Source organism: Schistocerca nitens, chromosome 2 (genome assembly GCF_023898315.1).
Source record: "Schistocerca nitens isolate TAMUIC-IGC-003100 chromosome 2, iqSchNite1.1, whole genome shotgun sequence".
NCBI classification, from domain to species: Eukaryota; Metazoa; Arthropoda; class Insecta; order Orthoptera; family Acrididae; genus Schistocerca; species Schistocerca nitens.
In genome coordinates, this window is record NC_064615.1 from 1,119,395,273 (window position 1) to 1,119,408,211 (window position 12,939).

At 40.8% G+C, this 12,939-nt stretch overlaps 1 protein-coding gene across 1 annotated transcript in view; it reads right to left on the reverse strand.

Moving 5' to 3' along the window:
• Window positions 1-12,939, reverse strand: part of LOC126234806 (fatty acyl-CoA reductase 1-like) — a 215,054-nt gene that overhangs the window by 150,487 nt on the left and 51,628 nt on the right. Inside the window, exon 3 of the mRNA XM_049943553.1 lies at window positions 1,597-1,845. Coding sequence (XP_049799510.1) covers window positions 1,597-1,845 — 249 coding nt within the window. The remainder of the gene's footprint in view (window positions 1-1,596; window positions 1,846-12,939) is intronic.

The window sequence follows — 12,939 nt, forward strand, 5'->3', positions numbered from 1 at the left end:
CCCACACGTCACTGATCTGTAAGTCCACAGTATTGGTGATAAGTTGAGAAAACCGTCCCAAAACGCATGTACTACAAAACGCCACTGTTTCCTGCGCATGTACTCCGACATCAATATGGGATATGATCGCCATGCACACACACACAGGCCGCACAACGGGTTGGCATATTACGGATCAGGTGGTCGAGCAGCTGCTGGGGTATAGCCTCCCATTCTTGCACCAGTGCCTGTCGGAGCTCCTGAAATGTCTTAGGGGTTTGAAGATGTGCAGCGATACGTCGACCGAGAGCACCCCAGACGTGCTCGATGGGGTTTAGGTGTGGAGAACAGGCAGGCCATTCCATTCGCCTTATATCTTCTGTTTCAAGGTACTCCTCCACGATGGCAGCTCGGTGGAGCCATGCATTATCATCCATCAGGGGGAAGGTGGTACCCACTGCACCACTGAAAAGACACAGACATGCTGGTGCAAAATGACGTCCCGATACACCTGACCGGTTACACTTCCCCTGTCAAAGACATGCAGGGGTAGACGTGCACCAATCATAAACACACCCCTCACCATCAAACCACGACCTCGATACACGTCCCTTTCAAGGACATTAAGGGGTTGGTATCTGGTTCGTTGTTCACGCCTGATGAAAACCCGGCGAGAATCACTGTTCAGACTATACCTGGACTCGTCCGTGAACACAATGTGTGACCACTGTTCCAGTGACCATGTACTGTGTTCTTGACACCAGGCTTTACTGGCTCTCCTGTGACCAGGGGTCAGTGGATGCACCTTGTATGTCTCCGGGCGAATAAACCTTGTCTGTTCAGTCGTCTGTAGACTGTGTGTGTGGAGACAACTGTTCCAGTGGCTGCGGTAAGCTTCCGAGCGAGGCTACCTGCAGTACTTCGTGGCCGTCTGCGGGCACTGATGTTGAGGTATCGGTCTTCTTGTGGTGTTGTACACTGTGGATGTCCTGTACTGTAGCACCTCGACACGTTTCCTGTCTGCTGGAATCGTTGCCAAAATCTTGAGATCACACTTTGTGGCACACGGAGGGCCCGTGCTACAACCTGCTGTGTTTGACCAGCCTCCAGTCGCCCTAGTATTCCACCCTTCATAACGTCATCAATATGTCTTCTTTGAGCCATTTTCAACACACAGTCGCCATTAGCACGTCTAAAAACGTCTGCACACTTACTCGCTTCACCGTACTCTGACATGCACCAACACATCTCTGCGTATGCGGACTGCTGCCAGCGCCACCGTGCGACAACCGCAGGTCAAATACACAGCATGGTCATATCCCGAGGTGATTTAGACCTGCAAACCGCCCACCAGAGCGTTGTTTCACCATGTATCAGCATTATCGATAATTTATGAGCATTAGTGTATTTGTATAGTACAATTATGAATTCTAAAACTGACTAAATGATTTATCGTTCTAAACAAAGTTTAATAGTTATAAGCTTCACCATTCCATTCCTCCTCAGTAGCAGGATAAATATGCTTTACTCTGAATAAGTCTGGGCATACTGCACCTTAGAGTTAAGATAACCGGAACTAGGACAGCATGTACCTGATTAATCTCAGCCACGATTCACCTTTAGATTGGGCATACGCTTGGCGAGTGCGATGATCTCGCGGGTGGAGACCACATTGGTGACGGTGGCGGTCCGGAGGTCTGCGTCGAACCTGACAGTGGCAGCTAAGTGTAAGACGACAGACACCTTGCTGGTGAGCTCAGCAGCGTCTGCAGCGCTGATCCCCAGGCCTGGCTGAGCGCAGTCGCCCGCTATGGGTACCACCTTCTGTAGGTAGTCAGGACACTCCTGGCGAGCCCTGCTGAAGATCTGAGGACAGGACAAGTAAAGCGCCTCGCTTTGGAGCGCCAGTTTGCTCTGGGCAGGATGTAACACAAAAGTATTATTAATTGATCTCTACAGGGCGGTCAGAAATTGTGTGAAATTCTTGTATGGATGTTACAGGGCAGGTTGTATTGAGACATAAATGTTAAGAAAGAAATCCGATACGTTGCTCCGTTTCCGAGTTATTTAGCATAGAATTTAGCCAATCCGGGCGTCGCGCGCTTGCATTCAAGGAGCCTGCCAAGGGCTTTGTCTCGTTAGCTGAAACTTGTATTTACGCGCGCGACGATCAGATTGGCTACCTTCAATGCTAAATAACTCGGAAATGGCGCAAGGTATCGAATTTCTTCCTTAACATTTATATCTCAGTACAACCTGCCCTGTAACATGCCTACAAGCATTTCACGCATTTTCTGACCACCCTGTATATCGTCTTTTGAGCAGTTTGGCTACTACTGGACGATGTAACAATGGAATTACTCGAATTTTTTCAGGTGCTGGACAAATAATGTTCCATCTAAAACAACTGTTTTACAAAACGGAATGTGGAACTATATTCCGTGGAACTGTATACCATTTTCGTGAACGAAACTGTTCAAATTTTTAGAGTTACATTAACTTTAGTCGCAGCGAGTGATGTAACAAGTGTTGAGTTTGTAAGGAATAGGAAGTTGATGAGCTGTGTGAGTTACTATTAACAACAGACTGATTTAATTACAATTCAGAGAATCCTGATGGACGAACGTCAGCTTGCAATAGCCTTGTGTACATGCCCAAATTACAAGCTTAGGAAGGTGTGGTGTGCGTACTGTAAGACCTTCGGTACACACATCATCAGATTATTTGGCTTGTCGCCCTAACGAAGCAGGCGAGTGTCAGCAATATGTCTTGTGGTCTTATCGTGGCGTGTTTATCTTCTGCCGTTAGGTCAGACGATAGAAATGCCACTTGCACGCTTAGAGTAGCAGATTGACGGTGACCAGCTTTAAACAGAATTTGATTAATTTTCACACACATTTATTTAAATAATAACAATCACAAACCTTACTTAACTTGATTCTGGATGTTATTTACAATTGACAATCTGAAGTTCCTTTGGTCTTGGTACGTTAATGTTATTCTCATATATCTCTGATACTTGACAAATTGTCTATTCATTTACCTTCATGGCTATGTACAGGAATATGGTAATCTTATTAGGTGCAGACTGAAACTTGACTATAGACTGGTACAGACAAATGTAGACTGGTACAGACAGGTGCAGATAAGTGCAGACTTGTACAGACTAATGCAGACTGACTAATTGGGGGTCTGTACACTCGTTATAATACCTTGAGCGTTCAGGTATCACTGCGCGAGTGTGATCTGCGAGGAGAAGAGGTTCTATGTTAGCAGCATTCTCATTGGCTGCGTTACATATTAATACGCGGATTGGCGGAAGCAGAATTTGGTCCGTCTCTAAGACAGCGCCATCTCGTACTGCGGAGACGGACGAGCGCTGTGCCTGCGCTGTTGTGCTTAGCGGGGCGCGCTCTATTGGGAAAGTTGTGTACACGCTGACTACGCGGAAGTATGTACACAACAGAAGGGGAAATATAAATACTGCACTGTCTAACAAAAGAAAATGAAAAACTAAGCAGGGGAAGAGGAAACAAAATTAAACTTCACTGGCCTGGATTCATTTAGGAAGGGTGTCATAAAGTCGTTGTATGCTCTCCTGAGGCGAGCTGACCCTCAACTGTTGGAACTGGCTCCTCATTTCCTGACTACTGGTACAGGGACTGAGTAGAGATATGAGCTGGCCCCACAGATGTTGCATTGGGAACAAATATGTGGGCCTTACTAGCCATGGGAGTACCTCGAAACCACTCAGACTGTTCATAGAGGCATGTATGTGGACGACCATTGTTCTGTTGAAAAATGGCACCAACGTATCGTCACAGGGAAGGTAGCACAAGAGAACACAGGATGTCTGTGACATAACATTCTGACATCAGACTTCTCAGTCACCACCAGACGTGACCTGAAGTCAAACTTGATTTCGTGTCGCACATTCTCTTTTGGAAGAAAGGGACCTCTTCCCATGCCGCCGCCATGCGCAGCGAAGAACCTGGATTCATCACTGAACGCAATGCAACGCCTCTGACCAGCATACCTCCCAGACCATGCATAATTCAAAATACAGCTGTTCGCATTGTGGTGTTTACGCCAGCAAACGCTTATGACAGTATTAGTCGACCACATTATTATTGCTCTCGGAGTGAGGGTGCTTCAGTCAGCTTATCGTGAGTTTTTATCGCGGTATTTCTGAAAGACACGCTGAAACACTTGGTAGTATACGCACAACTGTTTTGAACTCATTCACACCGCAATGCCTTTCCAGCACTGTACTTGTTCAATGTAACGTCAACGCGTTTCATTGACGCCAAATGCAACAATATTGTGGTCGGGTAGTAATTCTCTAGTGACCAGCTCGCAGACTTCGAAGAATAATACAAAATGATAAAGAATGCTGCCTGCTCTTGGATGGCAGGTGCAAATGTGAAGGAGATCAAGAAATTATGTTATATCGTAAATAAAAGAAAACTTACATCTTACGTAACTGAAATTTTTTCTTGTATACCACTCATGTTTTCCGATTCATATTTTGCATCTCCAATGGTCTACAATAAATACAAAATTATGTATACAAGTTTTGCAGGGATTCCTTGGCAGTTTGCTTGAGTCTAGCTACTTCTATCTATAATTATACCGTTGTGCTTTTTATTTATATTCATTTTTCATGTGCATGCAGCATGCAACCATTTGTTGTTCTATATGCACGAAATGCACATACTAAATATTACCTTCTGCATAACTTGTACTATAGTATACTGTGCATGCTTGCACTGCTTACTCATATGACTGACTGAGGGTTCATCGGAGCTGTAGGAGTGGAGAATGGAATGATGTTTTGAGATAGGGATGGAGTATGTGTAGGTGATAGGGCACTGTGTGTGTGTGTGTGTGTGTGTGTGTGTGTAATTTTTTAAATTCCCTTATTTTCGTTATTCTCTTTTTATGTTTATTTATTTTATATCTGTAGTTTGAATAATAGTCCTCTGTTATGGCCTTTTTGATCACTGAGTATATTTTCTTTTTTTATGGCCTTCTCTATGAATTACCCCCCCCCCCCCCCCATGAACCATGCACCTTGCCGTTGGTAAGGAGGCTTGCGTAACCACAACGGAGGGGTATCTGTTGAGCGGACAGACAAATGTGTGGATCCTGAAGAGGGGCAGCAGCCGTTTCAGTAGTTGCAGAGGCAACAGTCTGGATGACTGACTGATCTGACCTTAGAACACTAACTAAAACAGCCTTGCTGCGCTGGTACAGCGAACGGCTGAAAGCGAGGGGACACTACAGCCGTAATTTTTCCCAAGGGCATGCAGCTTTACTGTATGGTTAAATGATGATGGCGTATTCTTGGGTAAAATATTCCGGAGGTAAAATAGTCCCCCATTCGGATCTCCGGGCGGGGACTACTCAGGAGGACGTCGTTATCAGGAGAAAGAAAACTGGCATTCTAGGGATCGGAGCGTGGAATGTCAGATCCCTTAATCGGGCAGGTAGGTCAGAAACTTTTTAAAGGGAAGTGGATCGGTTAAAGTTAGATATAGTGTGAATTAGTGAAGTTCGGTGGCAGGAGCAACAAGACTTTTGGTCAGGTGAATACAGGGTTATAAATACAAAATCAAATAGGGGTAATGCAGGAGCACGTTTAACAATGAATAAAAAATAGTAGTACAGGTAAGCTACTACAAAAAGCAGAGTGAACGCATTATTGTGGCCAAGATAGACACGAAGCCCACGCCTACTACAGCTCTGCAGATGATGAAGAAATTGATGAAATGTGTGATGAGATAAAAGAAATTATTCAGATAGTGAAGGGAGACGAAAATTTAATAGTAATGGGTGACTGGAATTCGACAGTAGGAAAAAGAAGAGAAGGAAACGTAGTAGGTGAATGTGGATTGGGGGTAAGAAATGAAAGAGGAAGCCGCCTGGTAGAATTTTGCACAGAGCATAATCTAATCATAGCTAACACTTGGTTCAAGAATCATGAAAGAAGGTTGTATACATGGAAGAACCCTGGAGATACTAGAAGGTTTCAGATAGATTATATAATCGTAAGACAGAGATTCAGGAACCAGATTTTAAATTGTAAGACATTTCCAGGGACAGATGTGGACTCTGATCACAATCTATTGGTTATGAACTGTACATTAAAACTGAAGAAACAGCAAAAAGGTGGGAATTTAAGGAGGTGGGACCTGGATAAACTGAAGCAATCAGAGGTTGTACAGAGTTTCAAGGAGAGCACAAGGGAACAATTGACAGGAATGGGGGTAAGAAATACAGTAGAAGAAGAATAGGTAGCTATGAGGGATGAAGTAGTGAAGGCAGCAGAGGATAAAGCAGGTAAAAATACGAGGGCTGCTAGAAATCCTAGGGTAACAAAAGAAATATTGAACTTATTTGATGAAAGGAGAAAATATAAAAATGCAGTAAATGAAGCAGGCAAAAAGGAATACAAATATCTCAAAAATGAGATCGACAGGAAGTGCAAAATGGCGAAGCAGGCATGGCTAGAGGACAAATGTAAGGATGTAGAGGTATGTCTCACCAGGGATAAGGTTGATACTGCCTACATGAAAATTAAAGAGACCTTTGGGGGAAAGAGAACCACTTGTATGAATATCAAGAGCTCAGATGGAAACCCAGTTGTAAGCAAAGAAGGGAAAGCAGAAAGGTGAAAGGAGTATATACATGGTCTATACAAGGGCGATGTACTTGAGGACAATATTATGAAAATGGAAGAGGATGTAGATGAAGATGAAATGGGAGATATGATACTGCTTGAAGAGTTTGACAGAGCACTGAAAGATCTGAGTCGAAACAAGGCCCCAGGAGTAGACAACATTCCATTAGAACTACTGACAGCCTTGGGAGAGCCAGTCCTAACAAAACTCTACCATCTGGTGAGCAAGATATATGAGACAGGCGAAATACCCTCAGACTTCAAGAAGAATATAATAATTGCAATCCCAAGGAAAGCAGGTGTTGACAGATGCGAAAATTACCGAACTATCAGTTTAATAAGTCACGGCTGCAAAATACTAACGCGAATTCTTTACAGACGAATAGAAAAACCAGTAGAAGTCGACCTCGGGGAAGATCAGTTTGGATTCCGTAGAAATATTGGAGCACGTGAAGCAATACTGACTCTACGACTTATCTTAGAAGTTAGATTAGGGAAAGGCAAACCAACGTTTCTAGGATTTGTAGACTTAGAGAAAGCTTTTCACAATGTTGACTGGAACGCTCTCTTTCAAATTCTGAAATTGGCAGGGGTAAAATACAGGGAGCGAAAGGCTATTTACAATTTGTACAGAAAGCAGATGACAGTTATAAGAGTCGAGGGACACGAAAGGGATGCAGTGGTTGGGAAGGGAGTGAGACAGGGTTGCAGCCTCTCCACGATGTTATTCAATCTGTATATTGAGCAAGCAGTGAAGGAAACAAAAGAAAAATTCGGAGTATGTATTAAAATCCATGGAGAAGAAATAAAAACTTTGAGGTTCGCCGATGACATTGTAATTCTGTCAGAGACAGCAAAGGCCTTGGAAGAGCAGTTGAACGGAACGGATAGTGTCTTGAAAGGAGGATATAAGATGAACATAAAGAAAAGCAAAAGAAGGATAATGGAATGTAGTCGAATTAAGTTGGGTGATGCTGGGGGAATTAGAGTAGGAAATGAGACACTTAGAGTAGTATAGGAGTTTTGCTAGTTGGGGAGCAAAATAACTGATGATGATCGAAGTAGAGAGGATATAAAATGTAGACTGGCAATGGAAAGGAAAGCGTTTCTGAAGAAGAGAAATTTGTTAACATGGAGTGGAGATTTAAGTGTCAGGAAGTCGTTTCTGAAAGTATTTGTATGGAGTGTAGCCATGTATGGAAGTGAAACATCGACATTAAACCGTTTGGAGAAGAAGAGAATAGAAGCTTTTGAAATGTAGTGCTACAGAAGAATGCTGAAGATTAGATGGATAGATCACATAACTAATGAGAAGGTATTGAATAGGATTGGGGAGAAGAGAAATTTGTGGCACAACTTGACTAGAAGAAGGGATCGGTTGGTCGGACATGTTCTGAGGCATCAAGGGATCACCAATTCAGAATTGGGGGGCAGCGTGGAGGGTAAAAATCTTAGAGGGAGACCAAGAGATGAATACACTAAGGATGTAGGTTGCAGTAGTTACTGGGAGTGAAGAAGCTTGCACAGGATAGAGTACCATGGAGAGCTGCGTCAAACCAGTCTCAGGACTGAAGACCACAACAACAACAACAATTAAATTATCTTCCTGCAGAGTGAGCATTCCCATTCTTTGCTGTTACACCATAAGAGTGCAGTATCTGTTTTTATTCCAGTGTGATGATGGTGATTTTCCTTTATTAAATGTTCTGCATATATGAAATGGGTATGTTCACTCTTCAGTAATCTTACACGAACTTTGTACCTGATTCTTGCAGCCAACACAGCATATTTAGTGCTGCAGCTATTACATATTAGTTTATACATCCCTGAACTGTTGAATTGACCTTTCTCTTCTGTCACAGTTCTTAATTTCTTCTGCATTGACGAATTTGAATGTTATTTTTATTTGTAGCCCTCTTATTTTTAATTTTGCTGTTTTAACTGTAAAAGCAACAGTTATAAAAACAAACATAACAGGTTAATGCTAATGAATAGACAGAAAAGTTTGAAGACTCGTTAAAAGATATTAAACTGCACTCACAAGAAAACACAAACAAAACTTCGTACAAAATATTTAGCAGCAGAAGTGCTTAGAAGTTAACCCAGTTTACATAAAGACCGCTTAGATATGAGATCAGCTCTTAATTTCAACAGTGCTCCCACAAATAACATTACAAAGTTTGCATACAAATACTTTAAAGAACATTTCAAGCTAGAGAATAACAGAAATATAAAAAAACTCCTTAGATCCAACCCAAAAGCAAAAGATACACACATCACATCAACTACAAAATTAGAGCTAACCCAAAAAGCCAAAGATACACACATCTGATCAACTATAAAATTGGTGTTCTTTGACATGAAAAACATGTGCACCTCAATTGCACTTGTGACAACAATTAATATTGTAAGATAACAATTGACAGGAAATGCAGACGTCCCAAAACCACTATAAAAGAAGTTATACAAGTAATAGAAGTGATCACTGAACAAAACTTCATTCTCTTTAACAGTTCATTCAATCTACATAAGGAACTTCTACCAATGGTAAGCCCAATCTCATACATACAAGCAGATACCCAAATGAATCACACAGAAAACAAATTTTTTTCAGAAATAATGGTAACAAACATATTTATATATAATACATGGACACAAATATGTAGATATCATATACCTCACAGATGAATCACAAGGACATATAAGCAGTTTACACCAACAGATAAACAACAAACACCACAACATCCAGTTCGCCATGGAAACAGTAACTGAGGAGGCAATACACTACCTCGACCTACAATAATTTCGTAAAATCTAACAAAAGGACCAACTTCAACGTTTTCAGACAGGAACCAGCTACAGACATAACATGTAAAGGGGTTTCAGTACCTCTACCAGTGACAAAAATTGTTAACTAATGTATTATTTATTTATTGTGTGACAAGTTTCGAGGGTATACCTCATCATCAGTCTATATGGCATTATAAAAACAATTTCGCGATAGGATCATGCAGATTATAAACAGCCTTTTCGTAAATGCTGTGGTTAACCTGTGGAAGAAGAGAATACCTAGACAGAGGCAATGTCACAGGCACTTACTTCGTTCTTATCACATGGCAGTCTCGTTGTGATACGTTTAGGTGTTTCCATTTCTGTGGCTCCCTTTGCTTTCTTGATCACTGTTCACAAATTTTCACATACGTACCAGTAACTTGGAAACACGATCACAAAAACAAATGTGTAGTGCAGTGGACAAGATGGCGGTCAAAATATAGCTGTTTTCTATTTGACTATCGATCTGTCGATCTATGTGGTGTCAGATGTTTGCAATGTCTTCTGCACAACTTGTTATCGTATTACATATGTAGGTTGAAGAAATACATTACAAATTGAGCACCTGTAAGATACAAATGATGATACAAAAACTATTTAGTTCACACAATTCTGTGCTACTGCTGGGGCTAGAATAAATGACTGTGATTATTCCAAGTGTACTGTAGTGAAATTGGAAAAGAAATGTGAATTTCTGAAGTCTGTCATTTCATTCAGAATCTCGTTAATCCCCATGTGGATATGGATGAATATTTCCATTTCTTCCAGGATGTACGTTTTCCAGCTCTTTTCTAAATTATGTTGTACTATGTTGTCTATTGTAACACAGTGTCCTATTTCATTTACATGTTTCGCTATAGCTGATTTATTCTGATTGCCAAGTCTGAAACAGTCAATGTGTTCCTTAAAGTACGTTTTAAAACTTCTTCCCATTTGGCCAATACAATATGTATTGCAATGACTGCACGTAATTTTATCAATTCCTGATTTGTTCAGTTTCTCTTTAGGATGTGATATGTCATGTACCAGCAGAAGTGATCCTGATGTCTGTTTTTTAAAAACATTATTTTGACTATGTTTCGACTGTGACTGTCAAAAAATGTGTAAAGGTTTTTGAGTACAACTACCAGTCACAAAAATTGTTAACTAATGTATTTTTTATTTATTGTGTGACATGTTTCGAGGGTATACCTCATCATCAGGCTATGTGGCATAGTGAACAATTTCGCAATAGGATCAAGCAGATGTTAAAGAGCCTTTTCATAAATGCCGTGGTTATCCTGTGGAAGAAGAGAAATCCTAGTAAGAGCGATGTCACTTTGTAAGCTGGACTGATGTTTGCATGAAAATGTTTTGCAAAAGTCACTCACTTTGTTCGTATGGTGTGGCAGTCTCGTTGTGAGGAGTTTAGGTGTTTCCATTTGTGTGGCTCTCTTTCCTTTCTTGGTCACTGTTCACAAATTTTCACACACGTACCAGTAACTTATAAACACGATCACAAAAACAAATCTGTAGTGCAGTGGACAAGATGGCGGTCAAAATACAGCTGGTTTCGACTTGACTGTCGATCTGTGTGGTGTTAGAAGTTTGCAATTTCTTCTGTATGTTTTGTTATCATATGACAGATGTAGGTTGACGAAATACATTACAAATTGATCAAGAAAGCCAAGTCAGTCACAGAAATGAAGCACCTCAGCTCATCACAACGAGACTGCCATGCTATAAGAACAAAGTGAGTGGCAGTTACAAAACATTTTCATGCAAACATCAGTCCAGCTTGCAAAGTGACATCGCCTCTTACTAGTTTTTCTCTTCTTCCACAGGATAACCACAGCATTTATGAAAAGACTGTTTAACATCTGCACGGTCCTATTGCGAAATTGTTTCTATAATGCCATATAGCCTGATGATAAGGTATACCCTCGAATCATGTCGTACATGAAATAAATAATACATTAGTTAACAAATTTTGTAACTGGTAGCGGTACATAAAACCCTTTACATATTTTTTGAGACAGTCACGGTCGAGAAATATTCACAATGGTACCAAATACAGGATGACAATTAACCACAAATCTAACCACCCACATTCTCAATAAACAACAACGAGCCTGTGCTGAACACCTCTAAGCAAAAATAACTATGCAGGAGAATTAAACAAGATAATCAACAAGGAACAAAATAATTGATAAAGCGGAGACTTAGTACAGAAACTGCATGATACCAATATAAAGAAAATACAGACTGAAGAGAGCAAAATTAATAACAGACCAAATAGATCAACTAATAAAAATAACGCAGAATGCACACTCACACCAGAAAACACAACCCAACAAAAAGTGGCACGTCATTACAGTGCACAACCAACTCACTCACACGAATAGTAACATCTTCAGAAAGCATAAAATTAATATAGACCTCGAGATAAACAGAACAATACAAAAGAACTAAAAACTATGATAGAAGACAGAGATAAATTCAACAGTTCAAGAATATTCGAATTAACATGTAATTGCTCCAGCTCTAAATACGTTGGGATGACTGAAAGAAATTTCAGCGGCACACACACACACACACAAACATACACACACACACACACACACACACACACACGCATGCACATACGCACACGCACACAACAAACACACACACACACACACACACACACACACACAGTGCCCTACCATCTACCCTTCTTGAATTCCCATCCCGAAACCAAACTCCACTATTCCTTCATGCATTCCCATGATCCCTCAATCATGTGACTAATCAATGAAAGCAAGTGCAATATACTGCAGTAGAGGTTATTTGTATAGAAATTTTTACTGGGAGAAACCTGTACTATGTACATCTAACATGTATAAAATAACAAATGGCTACATGAACAGGACTCAAAATGAATGTAAGGATAAAAGATAATCGTATAATTATAAACAGAAACAATTAAATATAAAAACTGCTGAAAAACCACTACATATCATATACCAAAATAGGTATAATTACATAATTTTGTGTGTATAACGGACTAGTGAAAATGCCCAACGTGAATAGCCGAAATATCTGTGTTACACAAGAATAAATTTCAGTTGCAAACGACGGAAGTTTTCTTATATTTATGGTAAAACATGACTGAAGTTAGCAATTGAGGAAAATGGTTGCGATTATGTGCAATAGGGATTACGATATCCTACCTTGTGGTGGTCATACATCGCTGACCAAAATCTCGATGACGAATAAGTGCAGTCTTACATTCCCATGCACTACAACATTGGACCACTGTCACATCTGAATGCCCCACAAATCTGGATATTACAAAATTCGACTGCATCGACAAATGGAGACCCATTAATAAGCATCTCCGCGTCCTTCACAGCGATCACCTACCATCTGACGTTGTTCACGTCCCTTATAAACTCAACCAGTGCTCATAACAACAGTAAACACGA